Here is an 18,412-nt window from a genome sequence, read left to right on the forward strand (position 1 = left end):
AGATCTGCTGGCCAAGGCACAGCTGGGTGTTGCAGCTTCCATGTGCCTGAGCCCAGTGAAGCAGAGCATGGAACCAACACAGGCACCCTTTGGCTAACGCAAAGCCTGCCAAACAGGCTGCAGGATGTCTGTCTCCACAGACACTACGTGAAGCCTAGACACAGACACTGTCTCATGCCTCCAGTGAGGGACCTAGCAGCGACAGAAGCTATCCAGCAAAACTTGTCCTAGAGCAGGAGAGAAACCCTGGTCTGTTCTTCGTCACTCACCGTGGGCAATAGTCTTCCTGAGCTCCAACAGACTGCGGAAGGACAGTGAAGCCACATGGGGTTTCCCCCACCTTGCTGTATCTTCCTCCACATCCTCCTCAAACTTGATCCAGCGGGCTGTCTCCCTCCAGTGCATCTCCTGGTTCTTATCCACCACCAGCTCATTCAGCTCCACAAACACCTAGTGTGGATTACAGCGAGGACATGAGATGCGTACAGCTCTACCAGGAGCACACAGAAAGCTTCAGCTCCCTCCTCAAGGTACCGCTTGCTCTGACATGCTACTGGAACAAACCTGCCATAGTTTAACCAGAGTTTTACTGCAAGAAGCAGCCAGGATAAATATCACTGACAGCATGGCAGGAGCTTCCATCAGCACATGGGGCACCAGAAAGCTCCAGGTGACGTGGTGTGGGCAGAAAGGAGAGAATGATGCAATGCTGCATCCCTTTCTACCAAACTACAGAAATTTTGTCCTCTTCCCTTCTTGGTTTCCCTCTAAATTTCCCACACTTACCAGAGATAGTGATGTGACTGTTCTGCCAACTTCCACAACAACATCACCATTTCTGTGATGATTAAAGTTCTACCCTAAGATCAAAGCTTTGTGGTTTAAGGGAAATCTCTCCTTTTATTGAAAAAAGTGTATTTTCAGCTCTCATGATAATGGAAAATAGCATGAAATGTCATCCTCAAGGTCATGTGAAGAATTAATTATATCGAAACACATTTATCACTTTATAAATTGCATGTTTCTAGTCCTGATTTATAGCTTCTGAACAAGTGTGGGAGGACAGCACATGGATACCTCATGGGGCTTTCTATCCAACTTCTTCTTCTTCTTCTTTTTCTTGACAGATGGAGTTGATGCTAATTTTTTGCTTGTCCTGGTGATCTGACTCCGAGACGGTTTTTTCATCAGATGCCTCCTCACACCTGGGTTATCCTCAAAGCGGTGGCCTGAAGACATAGGAAAGGAAAAAAAGGCAACCAATTTGTCTAGTGGATATACACTGTCTGTCAAGGAAATATATCCAAGCACATCCTTCTCTCATTAACTTAGGCTACCAAAGCCCTGGCAGCTGGAGAATTCACCATCATCCTCCAGAACTTTGAAGATCCTTCCTGCCTCATTTGCCTACTTTCATCTCCAGATGTCTGTGAGCTAACCTCTTCACAAAGGGCTGTGCATACACTTGGGGCTTCATCACAAAAGCTTTTACTCATGGTACCTGACCAAGTGATGTGGGAATCTTCCCCATATTCCCCCAACAAAAAGCAACCTGCAGCTTTGCCTGCACAGTTCTGCACCCACACAGCAAAGGCAGGCACCTGGCTGGACCTCACCTCTTGCATCAGGGGAAGGCCTGGCGCTCAGCAAGCATAAAGGGCAGTGAAAGAGAAGGATATTTAGCTGCTGGTCTGGGAGACATAAGGAAATATCAATGTCTGTTTTATTTAATTGTGTGATGGGACTGTAGGATAACACTGCAGCCTGGGGCTGACTCAGAGGCAGTGAAGTCGAGCTATTGCTGCTTCTAGATCCGCAGTGCCGCTGCAATGCCCTCGGAAAGGTCTGCCTTAGAGACTGGCTGGCTGAGGCAGAGCCTCACAGAGCCTCCAGAGAGGCTCTTAAGGCTGCTCCACAGACCCATCACTGTGCAGTTGGCTAGCCAGTGCTCACCAAAATGCAGCCACAAGTGCCAGCCTTTCTGCAATGCCAGAGAAACAGCGCCTGGGGAAGAGCCTGCCAGGGAGAATTTCCCTGGACACTACCCAAAGACAGCAAGTGTATCTTTCTCTGCATGGACAACCCATAGGAATGTGGAAAACCTCTAGTTAGGCAGGCTCACCCAACTAGATTAATGAGTCAGGGCTTTTGCTCAGCTTTGGTCCATTGAGGTTTGCTGTAAGACAATGTAAGACAATGCCAAGGTTTTCTCCCTGGCAGAGCAAGGGCAGGTCTCCATTGGCTGGGGTGAATGTTCTGTCTGCACATATCTTTCTGCACTTAGCTTCAGGACCTGCAGCTTTCAGGGTATAAGAGACAGTAAAAAGCACAGGGTTTTAAGTCTGAGCAGTCTCTTTGGTATTGCAGAAAAATATCTGTACACCTCTGGCATGGAAAGACACACCCAGCATCAGGCCAGGCATACCATGGCCTTGCACCTTGGAAATCTGGGTCACTAAAATTAAATATCAAATGAATCAATACTGAGCCTCAGGGCATTTTCCCCCATTGGCTGCCCTGCTGATGCACGTCCTACTGATGGTGGGACTCCTCCCTGCTCCACTTACTGCACTGCAATGTCGATAGGAGCCAATAACTGCCCAATAACCACCACGAACGTTTCTGGGAGCTGGGCACGTGTGGGGCTTCCGTGGAGTTTCACATGGATTTCTCAGTTCCTGCACGCACAGTAGCCACTTCAGCACACTCAGTATGAGCTCATGCATAAAACAAGCAGTCCACTAGGCAGATGATACTGGTATCTGGCACATTTGCTCCAATCCCTGCAGCTTCTGATTTTCCTATGCACCCTGGGACTCCTTCTCACCTTGTCCCATGGCCAGAGTACACTCTGCCCAGCAAAACAGAGCACAGCAAGCTCTTCTCACAGCAATGACAACTTATTACACAGTGCTCTTCAAAAACAGCCCTACAAAGCATCCACAGGCATCCAGTCTTAGCCAGAAAACAGGTGTAGGACAGATAAAAAGCAAGGAACCATGTTTCCTGACAGCATCTCCAGTGACTCCCATACTCACTGACAGAGACAGGAATCAGAGAGGGTCAGAGAGCATTGGTGAAGGCACATCTCCAGAGCCCTACCTACAGCAGACCAAGGAGAAATCTACTTTGCTGCTCCTCCTTGGCACTGTTTGTGGCTATTGAGATGCCCCTGGGGGATACAACTCATAGGAACAGGGTGGGCACCTGATTTTAATTTAGGAGAACCACTAACTCGGGGAGTCCCATGCAGAACCCAGCTGAAGTGCTTCAAGCTGCTCTACAGAGACCCTTTCTGTATCCTGTCAGATTGGTGATTTCCCCAATGAAAATCAAGCTCAAGAGAGCACCTAAATCTGAGGTCCTTATTCAGGACAGATATTAGACTGAGACCAAAGGGTGATATATGCTCAGGGCACAGGTCTGTCCTTCTTGCTTGAAGCCAGACACTCCAGGGAGTACTGCTCTTGCTCTACCAAGAATGTACCATGAATGCCTTTCCTAGCAGGCAATTGCCTTCAATTTACAACAATTTACACCATAGTTCCTGCTCCCCTCCTTTCATTTCCCTCAATCCACAAGAAGGGAAGACCAGAAAGAGGCATCAGAGTACTTATATCAGTACTAGAGAGCTACCTGCTATCCTGGCATCACAGGCATAATGCACGCTGCCCATATACCCCAATGGTTAAGTTATAGCAAGAAAAAAGAGACACAAAACTTGGACTCCTGAAATACATAAAAAGAGACTTAAAACTCGGGTTCTTGAAATATTTAAAACTAGACTAAATGAAATGTTAACCAACATACTGTAAGACACAGCCCTATGCTGGCTTCTGGAAAAAGCTACTACCCTGTCCTGCACAGAGCCCAAGTCTCTCCCAGCTGATGGCTGAGTTTAATGTGATAGGGATAGTTCATCCCTGCTGCCAGCTACGTGTCCAGGTCCAGTACTCCCCATACTCAAAACACTTAAAAGAATGCAAGGAGACAAAGGACTCCATTCTGTTCAAAAACAATTGATTCCTACTGGATCCAAGTTGGTCCTGGAAGAAGCATTGCCATGGAGGGAATAGCTGGGCAAGTGGCACTGGCTGAAAGTGAACTGGCTCTGCACAAAACAGACTCTGGTGTCTCAGCCATGTCTGACTCTGCCATAGCTCTCTGCAGGATTAATCCACAATGTGAATTCATTATACAGAAAGAAGAGTTGTCTGTACAGTGCACCTGCTGTATTAGTTGTAGCAATCAATGAATGTGTTAACTACTAGAAAGCCCAATTTCCCAACTTTGTAAGTGATGCATTATCACACCTTGCAGAGTGATCTGCCCTTTCTACCTTCACAAGAATAGCCATGTTTTCCAAGGTGAACCTGGAACAATTTCTTCACACTTTTAATTTACAGTTTATTCAGCTCGTGACAGCTGATGGGACCAATTTGCTCCAGGTTTCTATTTTGAACTTTGCTACTACTATATGCCCTATCAATTTACAGTAACAAGTAGCAGAGTTGTTACTGTAGCAGCCAGAAGCTAATCCCCAGTTGCTGGTCCCTGCAGAAGCACAGAGGCAGACATTTTTTCCCTGAAGGCTTGTAAAGATGGAACAGATGACAAAGAGAACATGATGCTGGGATTCGGAGGCAGGGCAAATTAAGTCTTTTGCCCAAGATCAAACAGTCTGTGACAGAAGCAGAAGCTGAACCAAGACATCCTGAGCTCCTGTTACAATCACTCTGCTTCTCCACTCTTCTGTGTAAAGCTGTTTAGTGGGCATGGGGGGGTGGGACATCACCCTCCCATGTGCACTCCTAAAATCCCTTGAAAAATTAACACATGATCCAGATGAGGACATTTGGACATCCACCCATGAGCCATGGATATGAACAGTATCACTCCCACGGTGGGCCACCTTTTAGCTTCATGCACCAAGGAAGGACCCCTGTGAGAGATGGGAGTGAGGCTCTGGTTTCTGCATGGTCTCTGAGCCATCTCAGAGGTCATCATCTCACTCTGCAAGGGAGGTGAAGGTATAGAAATAGACGCAGAGAACAGGAAGACATTCTTGACTCTCAGGATTTCTATTCTCTCCTTCCCTGCTTTTTGCACTCTTGCTTCCTTCCTTTCTCTTTTCCCCCTTCCAGGCACTCCAGCCAGCCTGCCATAAGCTAGTTTCACAGCCATGCTCAAGCATGCAGATACAAAGACTAAGTTATTTTTTTTTCCTCTGGGCAATTAGGCTATGGTGCAGAGCTGAGAACCTGATACCCACCTCTGCTGTCAGACCCGCACCTCCACTCTAATTCCAGCAAACAGAACAGCAGCACACTGTCACCTTGTGCTACAAATGGAAGGGGAAATCTCTTTGTCCTTATACACCCCTCAGAGCAGCTGCTTTTTTCTCTGCCCACAGCATGGGCCACATCCTGATAAGCACAAACAGCAAGATGCAGCTGCTTCTGGAGCTGCTCGAGCGAGAAACACACAGGAAAGCACCTCAGCACTACAACACAGATGGGTACTAAGAACTCACACAGACACACAGGCATCAGGCAGCTCCTCTGGTGTCCCCAGACACACAGTGGGGCAGACTGTACTTCCTCTAAACCAGAAGACCAACCCAACACGGAGAGGGTACAGACAACAAACACGGGAGCGGGTTATGCACTGTAGCTGGGGGCTCTGATCTACAGCTGCATCCATGGGGTCACTGCTCTGGTACTTACAGGTGGGCTCCCCGCCTGGGTAGCCCAGATGGTTTCTGATGGCCTCCCATAAATCATAGTCTTCAAAATTGAAGGCAAATTCATCAAAGTCCTCATAGCCGAGTGAGTTGCGAATACAGGTGCTTATCACTACCTCCGGGCTGCTGCCCCCTTCTGATTCCTTCGCTGGCTCCTCTTTCTCTTGAAGGGTTGTCATTTTGTCCTTGTGAAGGTCAGGGGTCAGGTGTCATGAGCGACACGCCTTCAGATGAGGAGCCAGGACAGCCAGGCTGATGTGTGGAAAGCAAGCTGCCCCCCTGGGGGGGCTTCACCACAGCCCCGGGGCCAGCCCCGCTGCCTCGCTCCCCTGCTCACGGGGCATGAAGGTGCCGGCTGCAGCAGCCCCGAGGACTGATGAGGTTCCAGGAAGACTGGCTCCACCCAGAGATGCTTCCGTGGGGGACTGCCCCACCAGCTCCTCCAGAGCAGGGTCCTCGCTTTTCCGTGGGGTCTTGTGCCGGATGCCCAGGGACGCGACACCCGTGGCCCGGGGCCAGCCAGGCTGCGTGTGCAGCACCGCTTCTCTCCCTCACTCCCCTCTGGTGTCTCCCTCCCTCTCCAGCCTGCAGAGCAACCTATTGAATTCTCCATGTCCTCGGGCCCGGAGCGTGCATTTCCATGACGTCTCTTCTCTCTGTCCTCGTGCCACGCACAGGGGCAGTTCCCCTCTGAGGCGCTCCAGAGGGGGCAGCTGCCTCTGCCACGAGAGCAGAGGAGAGGGGAGGCTCCTCACCTCAGGTTTTCTGCAATACCAGAGCTGGTGATGTATCACACAGAGGGCTGATCGCTGGGAAAGTGTGTCAGGAGAGGAGAGAGCTGGGTCTCAGAGCTAGGAACTCTGAACTAGAGAGGACAGGGGGGTGGGTGGAGGAGCGGGCATCCTCAGGTATAGGTGGGAGTAGAGGTGCTGAAAACATGAGGAATCAGCGCTGTGGACAACATAAAGCTGACAGAGACGAGACAATGCTGGAAAAGAAGGATCTGGGGAACAGGAAGGTGAGGACGAGGTCCTGTGGCAGGCTGAAGACCACGCCTGAGGCTGCTAGGGGAGAGCAAGAGAAGCACGGGACAAAGGGACACACGCACTGGTAATGCAGGTAGTGTTGTAAAGCCTCACTTTTCATGCCATCCAAGTCAGCGGATGCCAGCATCTGGGCCTCGGCCTCGTCTGTGGGGACGCGCTGGTACGCTGCACTCTCCAGGGTGGTCATGCTGCCGATGCACATCCTCTCCTTCAAGTCATAGGTAGCCCTTTGTCCGCTCGCCACCTGGCCCCAGGCCTTGCGCTTCTCCCAGCCGCGTGACAGACGCTCTCGAGGCCCGGGGGGACTGCAGGAAGCAAAGAGACTGACAGTAGAAAGCAGGGTAAACAAGAATGGGCAGTGGCCCTCAGGGGTTGGGGTCCCCTGGCCCAGCCCTGACCAGCAAGTCCCTGAGAGGGAACGGGGCCAGCAGTCATCTTCTGCAAAACCTGAAGGCTGCTCCTTGTTCTCTTCCTCTTCCCTACCACAGAGTGGGATCAGCTTGTGCCCAGTGTTGGGACCTACCCCTGAATTGATGGCCTCATGATCACCTCCTGGGGCTTCCCAGCCTGCAGCTCAGCAAGACAGCACAAGTTAGCTGAGAAGAAGGGTATTCCAGGCATGCCTCTAACCCTGCACTGTGGGGATCACATGGATCCAGGGAGGTAGCAGAAGTCCATGGAATCATTGTCCCACCAGAGAACAGCCCTCTTGCTCCCCAATGCTCTCCCTCTGGGGCCCACGTCCCTTCTGACCCAGCAGGCAAGTTCAGGCTAAGCACAGCCACTGTCCTTGGCGACAGACTCTGTGCAGTGACCTTGAGCTGGGGAGAGCAGTGGGCAGCTTGGCACTGCTCACCTACCTGTGGAGAGAGGCAGGGCCCTTGTCCTGCAGCAGGTCAGCAAAGCGAGGCATGGGGGACAGGATGCCACACTCCTCCTCCACGTGGAATTGCGCGGGAGCCAGAGTGCTGCTGGACTCCTCCTCATCGCTGCCAACAGTGAACTGCAGAGACAACAGTCCTGACAGCAAGAGCTGGGCAGACAGCCTTCACCCCACTCCTGGGCACACAGATCCTCCTCAGAATGGGCCACAACGACTTTCCCCCACATACCCCATACCCTGGGACTGGTCATATTGAGCCCTCCACTATACTATAAACCTTAAGAGCAGATACATTGATCTTCCCCTATAGGTCTTACAGCCCCAAAATCCTCATGCACACCCACCCCTCCATCCACAGCAAGCAATGACTTACCTGTCACTGTCCTTTGGTGGCCATCTCTGCTAGGCAAGGACAAAAACACTCTTCCCACAACAATGCATAGCTACAACTTCTTATCCCTGAGCAGCACATTTGCTGGCACCCTCCTACCACCTCCCCCCAGACTCTAAGCCCCATCCAGATAGGCATGTCCTGGCCTTGCCTTTGGTTTGCTTGGGGACTCCAGCTTAGGGGATGTGTCCTTCCCACGAGTTTTGGCCTCAGACTCTGCAGAGATTTCTTTCTCCTGGACCTCCTCTGTCTCAGATTCTCCTTCTTCCTCTTCTTCTTCTTCCTCTTCTTCCTCCTCTTCTCCTCCCTCCTCGTCCTCTTCTTGGATGGTGGGGGTGACCTCTGAGGGAGGTATTGAGGTTTTCTTCTTTTTCCTCCTCCTTTTTTTCCTCCTGCTGGCACGGGGTGGCCTCTTTTGGAACTTGAGGGCAGAAGGGAGGTGAGTGGAAAGGGGATGATGGATGTGGTGCGAGGTTTGGCGGTGGACTGAGAGAGAAAAAGAGAGTCAGGGGCAGGAAGAGGCTGGGAGGAACCTGCCAGGCGCCCCTCCAGGAAACAGCATGGTCTGAAGATCAAGGGCCAGGAAGGGCAAGGAGAGCCACCAGCCCGCAGGGACATAGCAAAGCTCTTTCAGTGATGCAGCAGGCTGTGTCCAGCCTCGGGTAGGTTGGGACACAGCCCCTGTGCAGTGCCAAACCACCCCAACACAGCTCCACTGCCCTGGGGAAGGCGGCACTCCTCTCCCTGTGTTCCCAAAAACCATTTGCATGGCTGTGCAGAGCTGCAGTGATGTGCCACAGGCAACATCCCCTTCCTAAACAAAGGGAAATATTTCTTGCATCCTCAAACAAGCATGATTTGGGCCCTTTACAAACTTTCTAGGAACATTACTTAGTGGTTAGGCCATGGCTTAGTGGTAGATTTGATGTAGGTTTACATTTGGACTTGAGGATCTTAGAGGTCTTTTCCATCCTAAATGATAGTTATTTCTTTTCTGCATAATGCTTCTTCGAGTTGAATAGATGTAGCTTATTTATCTCCCAGGCTTTGACAGAAAGTTCCTCCTACACAGCCACAGGAACAACATTGCAAATGCAACCTAAGTCCTCATCCCAGGTACTTTGAGGGCACGTGTCTACCAGCCTCTGAAATTCAGGTTCAGTTAGAAGGCCGTCTTTTAAAAACCAGGGTAAAGAAACAGGGCAGAAGGACTTTTTCTTTATACTGATCTACAAAGAGAAATTCATAGAGGCTTGACCAGGGTGTCATGGGAATTACAGAATGAGAAGAAATTAAGGGCATTTCTGAGCCTGCACTCCAAAACAAAGGCAACACAGCAGGCAGGGAACAGGGTAAGCTCAGCATCCCACTGTGATAGAAAGAGAAGTTGCTGCTGCCAGGGCTAGCTGCAGGCACAAAGCCTCCCACGGACAGTCTCCAGGATGCACAGGTCCTAGGGCTGCACTCAGAGCGGCAGAAATCAGGGGGCACTAGCCACTTGGCAAGGGGGTGTTGGTCAGCAGCTCTTCCTGAGGAATTGTTTCCAGCCTGTTTTGATTTGGTTCCTTCCCAGCTTTCCTGTGACATGGCATCAAAATCTGTTTATAGTGAAAACTACCTTCAAAGGACATTTTCAGTGTAGGCTGTAACCTTCTCCCTGGGAGAGCCAGGCAGGTTCATTGTTCTGCTGTCATGTTTCCTTTCCTTTGGTTTCTCAAGTCTTTTCTCCCTTGTTTCCCCCCTTGGGAACAGCAGGGATATTTCACACATCCCCCTGGTTCAGAAGCAGCAGCTTGTGGCAAGATTAGAGGAGATTTAGAATGGTCAGACATCTGCAAATTGGAAGGAGTTTAGGCTCTTTATAAACACTCTTTTCTCAAAGGTGTTTCTTTCTTTGGTGTACCCTATTTCACTTAGAAGATGTGGCAAAAAGACCCTCCTGTCCTGCTGCTGTACTTCTATAGCATGCCACAGATAGGTCAGGCACGAATTTCTAAAGTAAGAAGTAAGGAAGACCCCAACTATACACGTGTTGCTCCTTCAACAGCACAAAGCTGCTGTTGAGGACACAGCCCATCTTTCCCTCCTGGCCTGTTCACTTCAGCCCAAGCCAGAAACATACATGTTTTGGATCAGAAGGAAACTGAAGCCTTGGGCTGTAGGGAAGGCAGTGATGGTGTGTGATCTGGCACAGAAGAGGGGAGCACTGCTCTTCTCTTTACCCCTGCACTCAGCCCTCCTCGTGTCAACCGATGACATCTGCACAGAGGTGGTCTGGAGGTGAGAAAAACACACCTCTCCTAAACACAGAAGGATTCATACCTCCCTCTTCTTCCTCCTTGTCCTCCTGCACATCCAGTCTCTGCCTTCCCTCCCTGCTCCCTTCCTTGCACTGCCTGCCTGTATGGAAAGTTACTGCCAAACTAGTGTCCCAGATGTTTGATTACACTTCTTGGTGAACTTGATACAAGAGACATGAAAAAGTAATTTGTATAGGGAGCCCAGAAGGAAGAGCCTACATATTAGGAATTCCTGTATTTGACTAGAGCAGGAAACATTTCTAAGCCCAGAGAGCATTCACTTCTGTGTTATCTTTAAAAGTCTAATGGCCTAACCAGATCTTCCAGCTTTATAAATACGAACTGCATAAAATTTTTGATAAACAGGGTTGATGTAGTCCTAGACAACAAAAATACATCAGAAGTTCAGAGGAAAAAAAGCTTGATTCTGGCAAAAGAAAAATGATTCTCCTATTAGCAAGGAAAAAAACCCCAACCCCCAACAGTACAAATCTCTAGTCAAACTTTCAGAAAGCTTCTGCCATGCATGCTCAAGCAGATCATCCATGTCCTCCAAGCCAACCAACACACCTGTGCACACAGGCAGAGCTTCTGAGCAGGTGGGTCCTACGGGCACAGGACAGGGAATCAACCCACAGCAAAGCTACTGACACCTTGCAGCCATGTGCATGAGTGAGTGTGAGCCCAGATGGGAAGTGTTATTTGAATGGAGCCTCTGTAGAGAAATGATACAGGCAAAAAACAGCAGCTGAGGTGCACTACAGTAATAGACTTTTACCAGCAAGCTTTTGTAACAGCCATTGGAAATGAGTGGCCAAGCAGAAAACAGCCTGGTGATGTACTTGGGACATAATGTTCCCGAGGTTGTATCCCATCAAAGCCAAACTGGAAAAGAAGCACTATGTGACTGTGGAGAGCCACAGACTGGGAAAATCTCCCAACCATTGCTAAGTGTCTATCACACAAACAGGCTGCTGGATGGGGGCCTCTTCCTGCCTTTCACTGCTGTTTCTACAAAGTAACAAAACCCACCTACACCAGGCAATAGCTTACAGTCACTTGTGTCAGTATATTCTCATTTAACACCCAAAGTGACTTTGGGCACACCAGTTGCCTTCACCACCAAAGGGCAGTTAAAGGAATAGACAGGCTACTCAGATGAATTCAGGTGAGATAACTACAGCACTTTAAATTCACACTCCATTTTTATTTTGCAGTTCCTTTCTTTGATCAGATAAGCCCAATGGATTCTTGAGTGCTATTTAGAAATACACAGGCATGTCTGACTGGAGCCATCTGCTTTCAGACTGGAGGGGACAGCCTGGCTTCTGGTCATATTTGGATGTTTCTCTGCAGCCACATGGAAGAAAAATTGTTTTAAACTGGAAATTTCAACTTGGGGAAGTAGCTGCAGAGGTCTCAGAGACTGGTCTAGGAGGTGAGCAAACATCCTGGGCTGAGCTATGCTGCTGGGTAGGCTGTGCAGTAGCTATGCCTATGGAAACAGAGAAAACAGGAACAGACTGGAAACAGGCCGTGGGCACTGGTGCTAAACTGTGTGTACATAGCACCTTGGGAACGCTCTGGAGGAAGGAAGTGAATAGCAGGCTAATACAATCTGCAATCCTGGCACAAGGCTGCAGAGCACGTGGGACCGACTGTGCGAGGGCTGGTGGTGAGGGTGGAAGGGGGTACAACGTTTCAAAACCTACATACATTCAAAATCTCTCTCACTGTAGCTGCGACTTTGCTTCTCCAGATTGCTTGATGCTGACTTGCTTATCAGGTCCCCAAATCTCTCGATTGACAAAGTCTTATCCAAGTCCTCATCGTCCTCGGCACCAGGAGAGGCTTTCTCTGCGTCATCTCTGCCCTGCACAGAAACCGCCAGGTAAGAATCAAACACGGCAGACCCCTAAAGCCCTCTGGATCCTCCTGCCCTTCCAACAGTGCCAGCTTGCTAAGGAGCAGCAGGCTCCATACAACAGGCCTGGGGCATAATTTCTCACATAGAGGCACAGCTCTGCTCAAAACCAAGTGCCAGAACAGACCAGCAAGCTCCCAAGGGACACTCTGAAGGGACACCTTAGCGGTCCTCCACACCTCTCTTGAGTGGCAGGTATCAAGGGAATATGCTGGTGCCTGTTTTTCCCATAGGAGGAAATGCATAGCTTTTGTTTGACTGGAATTTCTCTCTTCACATTTAACTGCTGCCCTCTGGTCTTCCCTTTTCCCAGTCTGCCATCCCTCTCATTCTTAGACCTGCTCTGTATTTCCCCTTGGAAGACAGCATCCCTGCTCTGGTGAGCTGCCCTTGGGTCAGTGACCACCCTGTGCCTTCCCACCTCCCCTCCACATGCCTAGGGACTCCCTGTTCCTCTTGGATACCTTCTTCAGGCTTTTCTGCCCACTTTCCTCCTGTTTCAGGCAATGGGAACTTCTCTGACTTTTGCTGGTGGAAGTGCCCTGAGATGAGCATCACCAGGTGTTCCCTGGCCTTTCTTTCTTTTTCTTTCTTTCTCCTGAGCAGCTGCAGCTGGTAAAATTTTCCATCAATATAGCCGAAATGCCAGCGCGGAGCTGTTGTGGACTCCCGTGTTTCCATGGAAACAGGAGGAGGCCCAACTGTGACAAATCTGCTAGGCAGAAAGAGAGAGCAAGGCAGCTTTATCCGAGAGATCCCTCTCTTCGCATCCCTGTTCCGTGGCCTAGAAGCAGTTTTGTATCTGTGGGTGAAACTGCCTCTCCTCTCACCTTAGCACAGGTGTCCCAAGCCCAGCCTAAATGGTGATAGTCTATTTTCAAGTTACTCAGCTCCTCCTGTCACTTGCGTACCCTACTCCACGGCATCTGAAGGCACAGGGACCTTGCAGAGCAACCTCTGGCCTTTTCTGGGCCACAGTTTGCTGTCTGTGTGGAGAGGATTCGGGCTCATGGGCAGCCTCGGGGCACGCTTCATGCAGACCTGTCCCGGTGCTGCAGCACGCCGCCAGGACACCAGTGCCGCTCTCAGCCGGCAGGAGCACGGTCCCGGGGAAGAGACGGCCCCACTGCTCCTGGATTCCCACCTCACCTGCTGCAAGTCGATGAAGACATCTCCTACGGGAGGGGACTCTCCAGCTGCCATTTTGGTTCAGGACCTAAGGGCCTGGGCAAAATATCAACCCTTCTCTTTCACCGGCAGGCACCCAGCAAACCTGGAGAGTGGCATAACCTGTGGAGAGAGGGCAGGACAAGGGAATGTCGTGGGAGACTGCTGGCCACTGCCCTCAAGCCCCTGGCTCCTGATCCAGAGGTCACCTCATCAGCCCTTGGAGAACCTCCCTGGCATCACTAGGACAGGCCTGTCCCCAGCAGTGTGCAGGGGCAAGTGGCCCAGCCCACGATGCTTTGGCCACCAGCTCCAGCTGATGAGGGATAGATGGGATCCTGCCCTTCCCTGAAAGGTCAGAGGGGTCAATGGAGACAGCAGCTATATATAGCTCCTGCATGGGCTGGGCAAGAGAAAGAAAATCTTCCTGCTCAGCCACCTCTACAGCAGCACACTGTGCAAAGTGGGGGTGTGACTGACCACCAGGGAAAGAAAAAGACAGAGAGATCGGGTGCTGGGAGTACATGCCAGGAGCAGGCAGCAGAGTGGTCCTGTGGCACCTAGCTTTAACTGGACAGATCCCAAAAAAGGCCAGAAGGAAACACAGAGAGCTGTGCAGACCACAGAGATAGCACAAGGACAAACAGTTCATCACTCAAACGCCACACACAAAACAACACGTTACAGGCAGAGACCAACCTTCAGGCTGCAGATCTGTGCCCTGTCAGCACTGGCTGGGCTAAAGGACACACGAGTCCCTGAGGACAGCACAAAGGAACAATCTGCTCAATATCCAACTATAGGTGATCAAGGCAAGGAGGTGCCACACTTGACAAGGACTGGGATACAGACTAACACAGGAACACCTCTGGTCAAACCATCTACAGCAGCAACACAGCCTAAGCTGCACCCCAGGAAGAACTGGAAATGGTACAGAGACTGGCACTGGGAAGACACTGATCCCCAAAAACTCATCTGAGACAGAGAATATGTAAGCACATAAACAGTGATTTGGGCACAGGGAGAAGCAAAGTATCCTCAGCTCACAGCACAAGGAAAGAGACATTCGTTAAAACTACAAGGGTAGAATACAAATGAATTCAAAATTGGCAAAACATTTTTTTTAGTGATGTCATCGAGGAGCAAAAAACTGCGAAGTCAGAGGATAGCTAGGCCATCTCTCTGGTAACAAGTTATATTTATGATAAAGAAAATGAAGAGAAGTTAAAACCATCTTTCAGAACAAGCTATTCTCCAAATATGAAAAGCTTTGGAGTAAGTATTGTAATCTGTGTCCTGGCTATCTGCTGAGGGGTTTCTTACTATCTATTCTGAAATACCTAGCATGGGACACAGTTCAAGACAGGTGACTAAAACACTAAAGATTGTCTTAAGGATGAAACCAGTAAGGCCACTTTATTATCCCTTCTGTCTTTGAAGATGTCCAGGAGATCTACAGCCTGCTTACTCTGCCTGCATGAAGAGCTTATTCAAACCAAAAATCCCAGGGCCATCTGTAAGGCAAGTTTTTGAGGAGCTAATCTGACCACTGATGAAGGATGCTCTTTTGTTCCACCCTCCTAATTAGCAGGAACAAGGCAAAACATAATGCAAGAAAACCCTGAAACACACCTTATTGGACCCATTACTAATTTCATCCTTAGTAAGACCTCAAGAGCTCAGGAGAAATAGGCTGCCAAGACAGACATCTAAACAGCAAATGCAGCATCCAGGCTATCCTCTTAGTAGGAGACATGATAGAGAAAAGGTTAATACATAGCTATTTTTTTTCCTTTTTTTTTTTTTGCATTTAATTTGAGAAGAGGGTATAATTCCATGAAAACAAACAGCAGTACATTTGAAACTGAAGGCAGGGAACATTTTATTCCAGTGGGAAGAGCTGGTAGGGGAACCTCACTTTGCAGGGCCAAGGCACCACCGCTGTTAAAGAAAGGATTGGACATTTTTAAGGAACAGAACATTCACAACTACAGAGTGACTGCAAAAACGTGTTGCAAGAACTGTAACTTAAGGAGTAAAAAGATAATGGGCCTTTGGACAGCAGCTCCTGTAGAGGCAGAATCCCTAAGACCTAGCAAAATGGTAATTTAACAGAAGAAATGCTAATGCTCAGCTTCACCTCTGTGCCACTAACATGCCTTGTGGGGCCTTTGAAGTAAACAAAAGACTATCAGCAGGGCTGTGAAGCAATGTGCTTTGTTTCAGGTCAAACTCAGGTAAGTCTGAAGCAAGGCAGAAGCTCCAGGGGCATTTTGTGCTCCCAGAGGGAGGAAACACACATCCTGGAGAACTGCTGGGTGCAATATATTCTGCTGACACCAGCTTTGTAAGATGTTACACTGAGTTTTAAAACTACAGCCCAACTGCCTAAATTAAGTTAAAAGGGAGGGAAAATCCATCACTTAGTCTTTCTTTACATCATAGCAGTGCATTCAGAATTATGCTGAAGACATCACTCTAATGAGGCTGAACAGCTAAAAGCCAGACAGTTGTAGTAGCAGTAAGAGAGCCCTGGGGACTTGCTTTGAAATTTCAGAGGGACTGGGAGATACCCAGGGGGTTTCCATCAATGCCCCACTCACCACCCTATGAAAGCAGGATGCGATGTGTGCGCACCCCAAGCCGGCAGGACTCAGGGCCCAGCTGCTGGAAGGCTCTGATGCTTTGGGGACGAGAGAGAGGTGAGGATGAGAGGTGTGTTCTCCGAATCCAGCCCTACCAGCTCTCCTGTTTCTAAAGAATGGAGAGCCCACAGCCTGAAAGCACTGGCGCTCCTCTTCAGCTGGCCACGGCCACTAGAGGCCACCTGCCCCTTACTCTGTGCCACCTCTGGAGGAAGGTGGGATGGACACCTGCTGGGATCCTGCCAGGCGTTTCTATCACCCTCAACAGATGGAGTTCAGAGAAGAGCAACATTTTGCCAGTGGGCCAGAGGGATTGATTTATAAGGAAAGGTTAGGAGCTAATTTTGTCTAGCACAATATGGGATGACTAAGATGGGGAGGGGACAAACCAGCAATCTGGAAAGATCTCAAGGGTGTAAAACACGACTAAAGATTATTTTGCTTTTCAGACAGCCCTTCATAAAGAGACTTAAGAATGGGTTAAAATTTAAAATAGAAACTTAAAAGGAGTTATCAAGGAGAATTCTGCTAATAAGCACCATGCTGAAGTGCCCAGCCTGCTGGCATCACTGCCTAGGTTGCCGTAAGAAGAGCACAAGACAAAATGGGAAACTAAAAAAACAAACACCACTAAAAGAAAAGCAAACGACTGATACTTTAATCCTACTGTATCTCCTGGTTATGGGGAGTACATGATTCAGCATTCCCACTAGAAGTAATTTTCAGTAATAGAAACGTCATGCCAGCAGGCCAGATTCTAAGGGAGGCCAGAAAAATCCACAGCCTGCCAACCTGTGTGCACTCCCACATCCTCGCTCTCTCCACAAGCACATCAGTAAACAAAACTGGCTCACTTAAATCACCACACCTTGTACTGACCATCTAGGCTTAACAGATTCTGAAAGAAAGTGAGCAGGCATGTCCCTGCAATGCTGGCAGCTACAGCATCTCGCACATGTTGCTCACAGGGACTCCAGCGGCGCTCCCCCTCATCCCCAAAGGCTGCTTCACAGTGCCAGTGCTTCCCTGTTTTGCTGAGAAAAACGCAATCTGGCACATCTTTGAGGGCTGAGACGAGCAGTTCACACTGTCCCTTTGCAATAGACATGAGTCGGTAACGCTACAGGCAGGCTGCCCCAGCTCCGTGGGCAAGGGGCTGCATGGAGACAGCCACCAGGTCCCACATCCATCCCCACAGCTCTTCCTTAATCCCTTGGCCATCCATCGGCTGAGAATAATTTAGCTGTAGAGTGTCTAGACTAGGAGTGGATGTTAAGATAGGGATAAAGCCACAGGGGCAAAGCTGGTTTGAGGATAGGGGAGGAGAAGGGACTCTGGCTGATAGACACAGATGGGAAGAACTCACAAAGGAGAAGGATTAGAGGCCTTGGAAGATTTTCCTGGGAAAAAATACTGATGTGCATGTCCATGGAGGAAAGGAGCAGGAGAGGTGCTGCTGCATACATCAAAGCATTTGGATGCTACTGTGACACTCACAGCCTCAAAACCAAACAAAACAGGAGTGGGCTGCGCAGCCCCTACGGCTCCTCTGTCATGGCCGAAGAACAGACACACGCACCAGAATGAAAAGGCAACACATAAGACAGCAAACACACAAAGTTTTCCAGCATGAAGGTTTTAACCTGTGGATCTCTCTGCCACATGGCTGTGTTGAAATTTCTACTATTATACAAGCACTTTAGAAGGCTTAAATATTTCAGCGAATCCTGTATTCCACTGAACTACCCTGGATGAACCATCACAGCCATTCACTCCTGAAGCAGCGTCTGTTCTGTGACTGTCCCTCACAACAGGCCCTTCACAGGGTACCAGACGGGACGGAGCCTGTACGGTCCACAGACACATAAACGAACACACGGAACAAAATTCACTTCCAGAACGAAGTGCCAACACTAGACAGTAACAATAAGCCACCGTTCCGCTGGACATACGGACGGCTCTGACAGACACACGTACAGTCGGGGAGGGAAAAGGACACAGAAAGGCGCCGGGGTCACTGCACCACGTCCGTGCCTGCCTTGCAAGCCCGTACGGTGCCGAGCGCGGGACTGCTCCACGCCGCGCCGCATCCAGCCCCGAGCACCGCGCAGCGTGCCATGCATCGTGCCCCGTGCCATGCACCGCCCCGCACCGTGCCGTGCCATGCACCATGCCCCGCACCGGCAGCCACCCGCACCGCGCCACGCACCGTGCAGCACCGGAGCGCCCCGCAGACGGGCCGGGGCAGGGCAGCCAGGCGGAGCTGCTGCAGCCGAGGCAGCGCAGGGACAACCCACCCCCCTTCTCCTCCGG

At 50.0% G+C, this 18,412-nt stretch overlaps 1 protein-coding gene across 3 annotated transcripts in view; it reads right to left on the bottom strand.

Moving 5' to 3' along the window:
- SLC4A3 (solute carrier family 4 member 3) overlaps positions 1 to 18,371 on the bottom strand; it is a 31,482-nt gene extending 13,111 nt beyond the window's left edge. The window contains exons 1-8 of one of the 3 annotated variants that reach the window (XM_033516067.1): positions 18,309 to 18,371; positions 13,437 to 13,577; positions 12,080 to 12,236; positions 8,215 to 8,549; positions 7,650 to 7,792; positions 6,883 to 7,112; positions 1,078 to 1,229; positions 270 to 450 (exon numbers count right to left, since the gene is read on the bottom strand). In XM_033516067.1, the coding sequence (XP_033371958.1) occupies positions 270 to 450; positions 1,078 to 1,229; positions 6,883 to 7,112; positions 7,650 to 7,792; positions 8,215 to 8,549; positions 12,080 to 12,236; positions 13,437 to 13,490 (1,252 nt within the window). In that variant the 5' untranslated portion in view covers positions 13,491 to 13,577; positions 18,309 to 18,371. The remainder of the gene's footprint in view (positions 1 to 269; positions 451 to 1,077; positions 1,230 to 6,882; positions 7,113 to 7,649; positions 7,793 to 8,214; positions 8,550 to 12,079; positions 12,237 to 13,436; positions 13,578 to 18,308) is intronic. The other 2 variants (XM_033516066.1, XM_015634834.3) reach the window with 2 other exon arrangements.
- Positions 18,372 to 18,412: the final 41 nt, after the last annotated feature.

The sequence above is a fragment of the Parus major genome, chromosome 7 (genome assembly GCF_001522545.3).
Source record: "Parus major isolate Abel chromosome 7, Parus_major1.1, whole genome shotgun sequence".
Classification (NCBI taxonomy): domain Eukaryota; kingdom Metazoa; phylum Chordata; class Aves; order Passeriformes; family Paridae; genus Parus; species Parus major.